The following is a 12,604-nucleotide window of genomic DNA, read 5'->3' as shown; positions in this document are numbered from 1 at the left end:
TGGGTAGGCCCTCTCCCTTCAGCATAGGAGTGTTCTTGCTTGAGGATCCAGGCATTGCAGTTCAGCACAGTTCAGAGGAAAACCAGTCCCCTGGCGGAGCTCTAGCTGGCAGGAGAATTAGGAATCCAGAGCAAGCCAGGGCATCAGGCAAACATCAAGGTTCCTAGACTCCTACCAGGAAAGCCCTTTTGTGCCTATCCTTTTTGGGTTCACATAAATTTATCCCCACCTCACCACCTTCACTTCTGTCCTCAGTGTTAGCCTGCTGTGGTGGAGCCACAGAATTAGGAGGGGTAAAGAATAATTTTCAAAAAAGTCAAAAAACATGACTTACGTATAAAATGAACATATGTCAAAGTTTTTATTCACTGGTTAATGAATGAGGACGTCAATAAGATATTAAGACTAGTTCAAAAGAGAATTTGAGAATGAATACAGAGCTGGTCAAAGGAATACTGAAATGAACTTAACAAGACAGGTTAATGCCCCACAAGGCAAGAAAGTGCAACCTTTGGGGTTCCATTTTCCACCAGGCAGAAAATATCTACATTGCTATTGGACAAGAATTATTTAGTCATTACAAGTCTCCTATAAATTAGCCTCTACACTTACAGAGTTGTAAAATACCCTAATCAATAGTAAGTCAGAAGTCAAGCAAAGATACACATCCCTAGAAAATCAGATGATCGCCAGCTGGAACTGGCAGGTTGGACAACACCTGACACTACACTGAGAGGACATCAGTGTAGTTCTTTTTCCTATTCCTTTTTCCTATGTCCAAGTCTGGATGATTTTTTATTAACAGAGGAAACCAGGGAAGTGGGACATTGGGACAGACAGGATAGGGAGTTCCACGAAGGAAGTGATCAAATGGCAAATGTGGTGGAACTTGGCTTGGGTCTAGAGGTTTGTTGACTGTTGGTGACCTTGAGGAGACCAATGTCCATGAAGGGGAAGGTACATTAATGGTGCAATGTGAGAAGTTATGGAAGACTCTTTTGAAAAGTTTGTGAAGATGGAGGCTAGGAGACAAGGGAGGATATTAACAGGGTGTTCTATAGAATTCACTTTCTTTTTTTTCTTTGACTGAAGTTGGCCACACCCTTTCCTTTCTTTCTTTCCCATTCAGGGATGAGGGGAATAAAAATAATAGAAGCATACCTCTCCTAGGGTAACAAAAGGAAAAGCCACTAAAAGGCAATATAAGCTTCTAAGGTGAAATCAAATGCTACCCGAGAACTGGTAACATGGCCCACTGACCTGATGTGATGCCTATTCAGAGATATTCTTTAATGCTGTTTTAAATTGGGCAAACATAACCTCATGCTCCACACCCCCAAGTTCATGTCTATCCTTGGAACATGTACAGGTTGTTAGTTAAGGAAAAATTTCCACGGTTAAAAGAAAGGTTATGAGGCAGCTGGCCCTGGTGAGGGGGTTGTATCCATGTCCCCCAACCTGCTACACAGCTGAATTCTTGAAAGGACTATCATCCCTCATTTTCTCCATCTGACTTGACCATTCAGCCTCATGGACACTGATGGCAACTCCCTAGTTCGTGAAACTGCACACACTCTTCCATTATAAAGCCACACTTGGTTTTTCTTTTTCACCTTCCCTGCCCCTCCTGCTCCAATGCCTTTTTGGGTTCTTCCTCTTTATCCAGTCCTCCATGGGTCAATCCTAGACCCTCTTTCTTCTCACCCCATGCTCACACTCTAGGCCATCTTATCACATCCATGGCTTCCAATTCCACTGCCAACCATACTCCAAGGACACCCACATCTCCATCTCTGGTTCTCCCCTCTCCTCCAAGCTCCAGATCCACATGTCTAACTACCTACCGCACATCTTCCCTTGAATATCTCAAGGCACCTCTGCTTCCTACGTCTCCCTCATGTCCGTCTGCTTCTTTGCATCCTCTTGGCTACTGCTCCTCAGCTTATTTCCATCCCAGCTATCATTGTATCCTATCTTGTCTGGACACTGCAGTGGCCTTCCCCCCTCCCCCCCCCCCCCTGATTTCTCTGTTTTTCTGATTCCTTCACCCTTATGCCTCCTCTACACTGTAGCCAGACTGATCCTTTCAATACACATTATCCAGGTCTGCCTCCCCTCCAGCTTCACTTTGCACTGTTCTCCTCACTCCCAACATCTCCGCTTCAGTTGGTAAGCACCATGCTCCCTCTTACCACAGGATTCTTGCACAACCGGATCTCTGTTTGGAGCTTTCTTTCCTCCCCCTTGGCCTAGTTAGTTCTTCCTCAACTTCAGATCTCAGCTGGAACCTCCTTTTCTCTGGGAAACCTCCCTAACTATTCTTAGAAAGCCACCACAACAAGCCTTTCCTATACAGCACTCATGTCAGTTCAAAATCATCCACACACATGCGTGGCAACTTGATTAATGTTTGTTGCCTGCAATAGACTGTGAGAGCCATGAGAGCAGGAATAGTGTTGATTTAGCTGAGTGTCTAAGTCAGTGTCTAGTTATAGAAGGCCCTGGACATATACTGAACGATGGATGGATTGATGGATGGATGGATGGATGGGTGAATGGATGGACATACCTAAAGAAAATGAGACTTCTGTCCACATTATATTTCGAAGAATGGAGCCACAGATCTACTACCCATCTTTACCAAATTCTAGACCAGGGCTATCCATGTCAACCATCACTGTTTGTTAAAATCACCTAGGTAAGGATACATACTTGCAACTGGTAGATAAATAAGTTTTGGAGATGTAATACACGGTACAGTGATTATAGAAAACAAAACTATTATAAATATTAAACTTTCTAAGAGACTAGATCTTAATTGTTCCCACCACTAGAAGAAATGATAAGTATGTGAAGAGACAGAGGTGTCAGCTAATGCTACAATGGCAATCATATTGTAGTACAAATGTATCAAATCAATATGTTGTACACCTTAAACATACTATATTAAATGGCAATTACATCTCAATTAAAACTGATGAAGAAACTTAAAAATCAACTGAAAAGATTGGAAGCTAGGAAGCTGAAAAGATTACATACTGTATGATTCCAACTCTCTGACATTCTGGAAAAAGCAAAAGTATGGATACAGTAAAAAGACAGTGGTTGCCAGGGGTTGGGGATTTGTAAGAGGTGAGGGTGGGGGGAGGGAGGGATAGACACGTGGAACATGGGGGATTCTTAGGGCAGTGAAACTATTCTGTACCAAACTGTAAGGATGGAGACATGATATTATACATTTGTCAAAACTCATACAATGTACAACACAGAGTAAACTCTCAACTGTGGTCTTTAGTTAATGACGATGTGTCCGTACTGCCTCACCATTTGTGACAAATGTACCACACTAAAGCAAGATGTTACTAACAGGGGAAACTGGGAGGCCAGAGAGGAGGTTGAGAGGGTATAACAGGGGACTCTCTTTGTACTTTCCTTTCAAAGTTTCTGTAAGCCTAAAACGTTCCAAAAAATAAAGTCTATTAATTAAAAAAAAAAAAAAATCATGACTCCCAGACCAGTTAAATCAGATCTCTGAGGGTTGAGCCCAGGCATCAGGGTGTTTTCAAAGCTCCCTAGGAGATCCTGGCATGTAGGCATGTTGATAACTACTATCTAGACTGAATTGGGAATGGGAGGGGGAGACGGCAGCTGGGAGCCCTCTCTCAGCTCTGAGGCAGGTTTCCCAGGAAGGTGGGTGGATATTGGCACGCCTTGCCTAAAAGGAGATGGGAACGGCGAGGGGATCCTCTTTTGTGAAGGCCCCAGAACCTTAGGGATGGTCCCTTGGACTCTGGGGGAGACCAAGTGTACAGGTTTAACCAGGTTCTTCCTGTGTTGCAGCTCCCCATTGTTCCCTTTCTGTTCCTTCAGCATAGAGCCCTGTCCAGGCCATGGGGGGTGGGGTGGGGGGGCTCTTGAGGAGACCAAAGGTCTGCGGGCGGGGGGGGGGGGGGCGGGCAGGGAGGGGAATGTCACAAGATCCTCAATGCAGACAGCAGCAGCCAATTGCAAGGACCACGGCTAGGAAAGTGACTGATCTTGCAGGGGATGGGGCAGAGTGAGCCAGTCAGTAACAGGAAAGAAAGAGCCACAGCAGAGGGCATCTGAGAGAGAAAGCAGGAGGGGCTTCCTCCCACATATCCTGGAGTGTGGGGCAGTAGCCTTTGGAAAGCCAAAGGGGTGGAAATCTGGGTTATAGCTACAGGGGAGTCCTGAGCTAGTTTGCTAGGCTGAGGAGCAGGAACAGGGAACTGGAAAAAGCCAGAGATATACAGGCCAGAGAAAGGCCTCATTACAGATCAGGTGGAGAGAATGGGGCTCCCAGAGGGAAGGCCCCATCTTGTGATTCAGCTGAGAGATGCTTTTTGAACGGTCTTCATCATGGTGAAACAGTCAATGGGCAGATATAAGTTGAGAAAGTGACTCAGCCAGTGGATGAGGTTGCAATTCCCGGGCCCTGATTCCAGTCTTGTGGGAGAAGGACTGGACACCAGACCACATACCAAGGGGGTCTCAGGGGCTATGGACCAGGGATGGATTCCTAGAGGAGGTGACTTGGAGATAGTGGGGGCCCAGGCAGTGGGGAGGGCAGGGAGGCTGACCACAAAGCTGGGATGGGCTAATGACAAACTGGTCAGCTTAACCTGGGAGGGGATTGGCAGCTGCCCCGGAGAATGAGAGGATACGGACTTTGTTCCCTGGGTTGTCCTAGCTGGAGAAATAAATGGGTCTGAGATCCCAGAGGGCAAAGCCAGGTCTGTGTATGTATGGAGGAGGGGACCTGGGAAGAAGATGGTCATTTAAGCCATGGCCACCCAGTCCACCAGGGGGCTGGAGTGGTGCAGGGAGTCCTTGCAGACCAGGGCTCTGTACTGCCGGTGAGAGGGAGAACAAGCCTTTCTCCAGACCCTTCTGGGCCTCAGTTGATCCCCAGAGTCCAGTGCCACCCACTGCATGGCTCCCCTGGCCACTCTCGGCAGGGTCCCAATGGCCCAGGAAGCAGGCCTGCTTGTTTGCCCAAGGGGTGTGCAGGCATGTGTGTGTTTGTGTGTAAGAGACTCCATTATCTGTGGGGTGTTTATATGGGTCCCAGTATATGTCTGGGTGTCCCCCTGGGAAAACTGGAACCCGCAGTAGCCTTGAGCACTCCTCCCTCTTCTACCTTAGACTGAGACCACGTAGGATAATAAGTATTGGGGAGATCAGATACCAAACAAAGTGCCCATGGGTCCCAGAGCCCAAAGAGATTCTCTGCACGTAATCAGGGCACTCCAAGGGCAAACCCCAGACTGGCCCCGAGCCTTCAGTTGGACACCACTGGCCTCAGCTCAGCTCACCTGTGTTTAGGCTTAGAAGTACAGCCTCTGTCTCTGGTTTTCCTAGATGTCCTTACCCTGTGCAGGGTTCTCCATTTTCCTGGCAGCTGATGTGGGAAGACCTGGGTGGGGTGGGTGGGCTGGGGACCTGGGCTCTAGTCTGGCTCTTCTCTGGCTTGCCATGTGACGGAGCGAGACACTATTTCCTGAGCCTCAGTTTCCCTACCACGGTGTGCCTCCTAGAGTGGTTGTCCTTGTGGGGAAATGGTGTCATGCACCTGTGGTCCTATTCAAAGCTCTTATGCATGATTTGGCCTGTCATACCCAGGCCCAGGGCTTGGTGACCAATGCCAGGGATGAACCAACCCCTTGAAGGTGGGACTGACTTTGACAAGCAAAGGCAGGGATGAGGGAAGGCGGTGTGCTAGAGGAGTGGGTGGGTCTGGAGAGCTGTGGGGAGTAAGGACTCAATGGAGTGTGGGGCATGGTTAGGAAACCATCCAGAGAGGGCAGCAGGGTCGATGGCAGGGGCCTCAAACTGGAGGAGCATGGTAGGGTTCTGAGAGGGAGGAGTATGGCCAGGTTGGTGCCTGAAGATTGCTCTGGCAGGCAGTGAGAGGATGGATTGGAGTCCTAAGGACCAAGGCCAGATCAGTGAGGAAGTGAGAGATGGTGGGGAAGAACTGGGAACAGATCTACTTACTGGTCTCGGCATTTGGGAAACTTCTGCCTGGCTACCAAGTGTCCCTCTCGTAGAGGGCTTGGTACAGTCCCTCATGGGACCGTCACAGGATGACCAGGAAACATGCAGGAGAAACTTTGGTATCCATTCCTCAGACGGAAAAACTGATCCCCAGGCTGGGTAGCCTTTGGCTTGGTCTCCTGGTGGGGCTCCAGTTTTACCCAGCTGGGAACTCCACAGACGGGTAAATACCAATCATGCAGGATATGCTGAGCCCATAGTCATTAAGGCTGGTTCCGGGCAGCTCCAGAGACAGAAAGTTCTTTTTAAGACCCTCCCTTGCTGAGTCCTTACTAGATACACAGCACTGTATCAGATGCTTGGCACCAGGACTTCATTTAATGTCACAAGAACCCCCCGAGGAGGTGCTGCTGTTCTCCACATTCTACCAATAAGACAACCGAGACTCCTTTCCTCCGATGGCTTGCCAAAGGTCACACAGAGCTATTAAAACAAAAGCTTGGATTCAAGCTCAAGGCTGTCTGGCCTCAATGATGACTGTTCATGATGGCCATGGGGGGCTACTATGAGCAGGAGGCTACAGGGTCCAGAAAGCCCATAGCAGTGCTCAAGGCCAAGGGGCCACAGTAAAGACACTAGGCTCATGTCACAGAGACTCCGTGATGCTCCACTGGGACTTTTGCCCTATGAGGAGTGGGATGGCTCCCAAAGACCCGACCTTGGGCTCCCTGGGCCCCTGTGAAACATGGGCACCCCATTGGCTCCTAAACATCGTGTTCTTCCCAAGGAGGGGCCGCAGAACCTGCTCCAGAGCCTGAGCCACATCCTGTAGCTCCTCACCCTCCAGAGCCAGTCTTTCTCCCTCCCTCTCCCTCCTTTCCTCTTTCTCGCCTCCATCCAGAGCGCCTCTCACCACTGTCCTTTTCAGACCCTTGCAGAAAAACTAGCAAAGCCAGCGATCCAGCTGGTGAGAAAGAGCACACATCCCGATGTTGAAAATGTACACACAGTTTGTTGTTGTTGTTGTTGTTTAACTCAAGAAAGGGCTTTTATTGTTTTTAACTCACTTCCTGGGAAGTTAATTTTTTAAACACTCTTATGGAGTTTGTTTATCATTTGTGCTACATTCAAAAGCAATAATGCCAACCCAAACCTTCAGTAAGCACCCCATCCAGGCTCACGTGGGCAATGAAGCCAGGCCCACCTTTGAGGTCTGCGAGGGCAGGTCCAATCGATGTAGGCCCCTGAAACTCCCACCCTCCGGGCCCCAGTGTAGAGATGCTCAAGGAAACTTGTGGATCTGTGATTAGCCTCCCATGAACTCTGAAAAAGTGTTCTTAAAAACAGTATCGAATTATTGTTTAAGCCCTGGGTTACAATGCCTTAGTGCAGAGGGGCCAGGGAGAAATGTGGGCCCATTGACAATGGGCCACATTCTGCTCATAGCCTTAAAGACACACAGAAACTATATTACAGATGCACGTGCCAGTGCGAGACATGCAGGTGTGCTGTGTGCAGCAGATGGGCACGCACACGCGTGTGTGCGTGGAGGCGCGACACATACCCACAGGCACAAAGATGAACAGGACACAGACACTCCACCAGCCCAGCCTCCCTTTCCTTCTCAGTGCCCGCCTTCCTGCAGTAGGAACCCCACGGAGGCAACTGAAATCCCGTGTTTAGCCCATGTTTTCAGGGGAGGTATCTGAGTCCTGCTTTATTTTCCTTTGGGGTCAATCTCTTGAGCATTTGGTCAGTAAGTGCCAAGCCAACCAGGCACAGATCCCAGGGAGAAGATAAAGTCTGCCCCAGCATGGCCAGGTCCACACACATGCTCCAGCGCACCAGCTCTGAGCAGGCCGAATGTCAACCGTCTTTGGGGTGAGGCAGTGGCAGGAGGCCCACCTCTCTGTGGCCACTTGCCAGCATGCACACCCCACCAGGGTCCCGCTTCCAGTGCTGCCTCCAACCTGGGCAGTTTGTCCTTCATTGTAGGAATGTGAGGGCAGCTTCTGGGGCCAGATGGGTAGGCCAGTGTAGGGTCGGAGATTGGATGCCAGTTACATCAGCATCTGCAAGGCCACAGCCCTGTGAGTCCAGGGCCTTTGGTCGGCCAGCCCCTGGTGTCTCTCCTACAGGGGAGCCACACGGGGAGGGAGTAAAGTGGGCAGGGAAGGTGGGTGCTCCTGGCTCAGGCCCCTACCGGAAGCTTTCATTTAACCCATTCTCCCGGTGGCGCCGAGTGTGACAAAATCAAGGAAGGTCAGTCCATCCCACCTGGCTGCCAAATAATGAGGAGTGTGCCGGGAACCACCCAAAGCTGTAGGAGAGCTTTCTAGGTGTTCCCAAGCAGGCCTTTACACCACTCCACTCCTGACATTAAAAACAAAAGTAAAAGATAGCAAAAAAGGAATCTGAATTCTCCAATGCTGGCCCCTGCCTCCCTGAGGCCTAGGAATACCCACTGAGGGCTCAGAGCCTCCATGTCAGCATTCTCAGTAGACAAGAGCTCCGGCAGGACCCCCTCTGAGGTGGGCAAGGTACAGCTCTCCATGCGCATGAGGCAGTGAGCCAGGCCCGCCTGGCTCCCCGTGGGCGGTCTCTGCTATGGTGGTAAGCCAGGACTCCACCTGCTACCTTGGTTTCCTACCTCCTGCCTTGCCAAGCAGCCAGGTGGCGTTTCTAAGGCACCATGGGTACCTCTCTTTCCCATAGGATGGATCCCATCAGGGAGAGCCAGGACAAGGAGAAGGGCCTTATGGGAGCCCTGCCCCCCAAGCCCCAGATGACAAACATTCCAGTCCTGTCCCTGGACTTGCGCGCTGAGGTCATGCAGCATGATAGAAGGAGGAGGGCCGGAAGAGGGGCCACAGTCCTCAGCCCCCTGCCCGCAGGGGCGACTGTCGGCATGAGGGCAGTGGGCCTTTGGAGGCGTGGGATGAGCGTGCTGCCGGCGGCCCTGGGCGCATGCAGGGGCTCAGGATGCAGCCTCATCTTCTTGAACGCCGGGGAGCTCCAGGCTCTTGCCCCCTTCGCCACACCTGTCTTTCCTGTTCAGGGGACACCACGGGCAGAGGGACCTCAGGGGTCAGAACACGCACTCAGGAAGACACTCTCACACATACTCACACAGCCATTACTTTCCACAATTTCTCAGCCATGTCCCCCTACCCATTTCCCCAAGCTCACCTCAGCCTCGCCCCCCCCCCCCCACTGTGGCCCCTTGCCAGTCTCCCTACCCCTAGCGTGGGCCCACAACCCTCCACCATTCCTTGTCGCCTGGAGATGAAGTCCACACTTCCCAGCCCGGCTTTCAGAGCTTCTCACAACCTGACCCAGGTCACAGGCTCTCCATGTTGACCTAGCGCAGCCCCCATGGTCCTGGGTAGAGGAGCTTTGGTTTTGAATTTCCTTTGCTTTGTTCACAGGGAAGAGTCTACCTACCAGTTTTGGAATTTCGTCATGTAGTGAATAGGTTCCTGTATCTGATTATTCCCCTAAGATCTTTCTTTTTAAATCACCAATGAATAGGTTCTGATATTAAAAAAAAAAAAAAAAAAATCAATCCCATTTAACTCTACTATAGAGTTTCACCAGTTATCCCAAAGCATAAAAAACAGAGTCTGTCGGGGAGCCTGGGTGGCTCAGTTAGTTAAGAGTCTGACTTTGGCTCAGGTCATGATCTCATGGTTCACGGGTTTAAGTCCTGCGTCGGGCTCTATGCTGACAGCTCAGAGCCTGGAGCCTGCTTTGGATTCTATGTCTGCCTCTCTCTCTTAAAAATAAAAATAAAATAGGGGTGCCTGGGTGGCTCAGTTGGTTGAGCGTCCAACTTCAGCTCAGGTCATGATCTCACAGTCTGCGGGTTCGAGCCCCGCGTTGGGCTCTGTGCTGACAGCTCAGAGCCTGGAGCCTGCTTTGGATTCTGTGTCTCTATCTCTCTCTGCCCCTGCCCCGCTCATACTCGTGTCTCTCTCTCTGCCTCTCAAAAAGAATAAATGCTAAAAACATTTTTTTTAATAAAATAAAACATTAAAAACAAAAACAAAAACAAAAAAAAACACAGAGTCGGGGCACCTGGGTGGCTCAGTCGGTTAGGCGTGCAACTCTTGATTTCAGCTCAGGTCATGATCTCACTCACAGTTAATGAGTTCAAGCCCCACATCGGGCTCTGCACTGACAGAGCCTGCTTGGGATTCAATCTCTCCCCTCTCTCTGACCCTACCCCACTTGCTCTCTCTCAAGATAAACTTAAAAATAAAAAAATAATAAATAAACTTAAAAATTAAAAAAAAAAACAGAGTCTGTCAAGGATAAATGTTGGGACTCTATGATGAAGTAAAACCTACTTTTCAAAATTCAACTTGGGTCACAGAATTATAGAATTTTATAGCTGAAAAGGATTAAGCCCAATCCTTTCACAGTCCAGATGAGGAAACGGGCCTTTCTCCCCATTAACGTGTCCATAAAAGGACAATGATTAGTACAACCTTGCTGGGTTTTATTCCTGGGTCCCAGTTCTGTGCCAGATATAGACTAGATGTCTTTAGCCTGTGACTGCCTTTTCACACCCCTAGGGGGCACTGAATCACAGGCACTGAGCTAGAGTTACCAGATGTCCAGATTTGTTCATTACAGTCCTACTTATGCCTTTTGTCCTGCCATAATTAGTAACAGATTCCTCTTTCACTCTCAAAAGTGGCTCCATTTAGATGTTAAATATGTGATCCCCTACACTAAACCCAATTCCAGCCTCGAGGCCTGCAGACCTAGAGGAACCCAGGGAACCCCTTCTTCTAGTCCTGCCCACCTCACTGAAGAGACAGGGAACTGAAAATAAGCTCAGTACCGTCAAGGCCTCTCCAAAGCCCCCCCCAACTCAACTTCCATTGGCCAGGAAATTTGTCAGCTGGAGGGCAGGAAGTTGGTATATGGACATTACTGAGTGCAAGCAACCTCTGGCTGGAGCAGACCCCAGCTCACCCACTGTGATGGGACTTGACACTTCTGAAGAGCCCACTTACAAAAGGGTGGCCTCACACGAAGCCAGCGCGTGGGCCCCTGCACAGCACAAGTGGTGCTACTCTTTCTGGACAGGCTGAGGTACGCAGACAACATCTGGCACTCACCTCTCTAGGGAGCACGCCTTTTCCACACAGCAGGTGGAAGGGGCGGAAGATGGGGGTGGGGGTGCACAACGTCTCCTCCCTGCAGCATCCTTCATGGGCCAGAGGAAAGCAACCAATGTCCCAGGACCACCTTCTGGTCTAGGACCCCTCAGGGTTTTCTCTCTGCAGGTCTGCGCACAAACTCCAGCAGGCCTTGTTGGCATCCCAAACTGACTTTTATTTTAATGGAAGAAGGCGGAAAAGCTGAGGACGAGGCTCACAGAGGTTTGGGGAATTGCTTCTCTGACCTCTCCTAGGAGGTGGTGAATGCACATGCCTGGGTCACAGTAGGGAGCCTTCAACAAACGGGAATCTCTTCCCTGGCCCTATCAGCCAACCCATCCATACTTGCTGGACAAGCATTTACAAAGTGATGACTGAGCACATGGCCTCAGCAATGGCTGGAGGTAGCATGAGCCACTCAGGAAGGCAGCTAACAATCCCCCCGGGCCAGGAAGAGTCAGCAGAAGTGCCCCTCCTTCCACAGACAAGCAACCTTCTACAAGGAGCGGATACGAGGCCTATCCGCAAACCGCTACCAGGCTGCCTTGGGCTGAGGACAGAGGTGTAAACAGGGCCCTCCTCTGAGACCTGGCGAGTCCCCAGGCTCCAGGCTCAGCCTGCACAGCCCAGTGACAGTGAGAGTCTCGGGGATATAACACAGCCCCCACCCTACCCCAGGGAGCACCCTGCAGGCCTCAGCCCACAGATACTTACGACAGTAAGTTTCCTGGAGCAGACATAGATCGCTCTTCCCTCCGAGCTTGGGGCTCAAATGGGTTCCCAAAGGAACGCTTTCTCAGCATGGACTTAACCAGGATCTGGGGAGGACACACATGTCAGAGTGAGGAACACATTAACCCAGGCTCCCAGACACATTGGCAGCCTCTACTCTGATTCCCTAAGGGCACAGCTTCCAGGTGGCCCTGCTGAGGCTCCCTTTCAGTCAGCAGAGAAAGGAAGAGAATTCCAAGCAGAGGGAATGGCAAGGGCACGAGCGGTGATGTTGAAAGGTGAATTCTGGGAATGGTGAGGAGCTCGGCACAACTGGTGGGGGTGCCCAGAGGCCAGGAACAGACTATGAAGGGTCTGGAATGCCAGGCTGAAAGGAGGCTTTATCTTGAAGACATGGGGCGTGCAATCAGGAAATGCTTTACAGCTAAGGTGGGGAGCATGGAGTGAAGGAGAGGTTGTGCCAGGCAGAGCAGAGAGGAAGCGCACAGCAGCTTGGGGGAGATGCCTGGACAGGTAGAGGCTGCTGCACCCCAGCTCTCTGACTTTGTCCCTCCTCCTGCAGCAAGGACAGTTCTAGGCTGCTGCCTACACACACACACACACACACACACTCACAAACACATGCCTGGCATGGGGGTGCATTCAGTCATTCGTTTACTTCATTCATTCATTCATTCATTCAA

The 12,604-nt window shown here is 50.4% G+C and overlaps 1 protein-coding gene across 3 annotated transcripts in view; it reads right to left on the bottom strand.

The window, feature by feature from the left end:
• Positions 1-7,041: 7,041 nt before the first annotated feature.
• The window catches only part of CAMKK1 (calcium/calmodulin dependent protein kinase kinase 1), a 28,313-nt gene continuing 22,750 nt past the window's right edge, over positions 7,042-12,604 (bottom strand). Inside the window, exons 15-16 of one of the 3 annotated variants that reach the window (XM_006939942.4) lie at positions 11,904-12,007; positions 7,042-9,068 (exon numbers count right to left, since the gene is read on the bottom strand). In XM_006939942.4, coding sequence (XP_006940004.1) covers positions 8,996-9,068; positions 11,904-12,007 — 177 coding nt within the window. In that variant the 3' untranslated portion in view covers positions 7,042-8,995. Of the gene's footprint in view, positions 9,069-10,253; positions 11,237-11,903; positions 12,008-12,604 lie in introns of those variants that run through there. The other 2 variants (XM_011289051.4, XM_006939941.4) reach the window with 2 other exon arrangements.

The sequence above is a fragment of the Felis catus genome, chromosome E1, assembly GCF_018350175.1.
Source record: "Felis catus isolate Fca126 chromosome E1, F.catus_Fca126_mat1.0, whole genome shotgun sequence".
Taxonomy (NCBI): Eukaryota; Metazoa; Chordata; class Mammalia; order Carnivora; family Felidae; genus Felis; species Felis catus.
The sequence above is the reverse complement of the archived record's forward strand: the minus strand, read 5'-3'. Positions and strand labels throughout refer to the sequence as shown.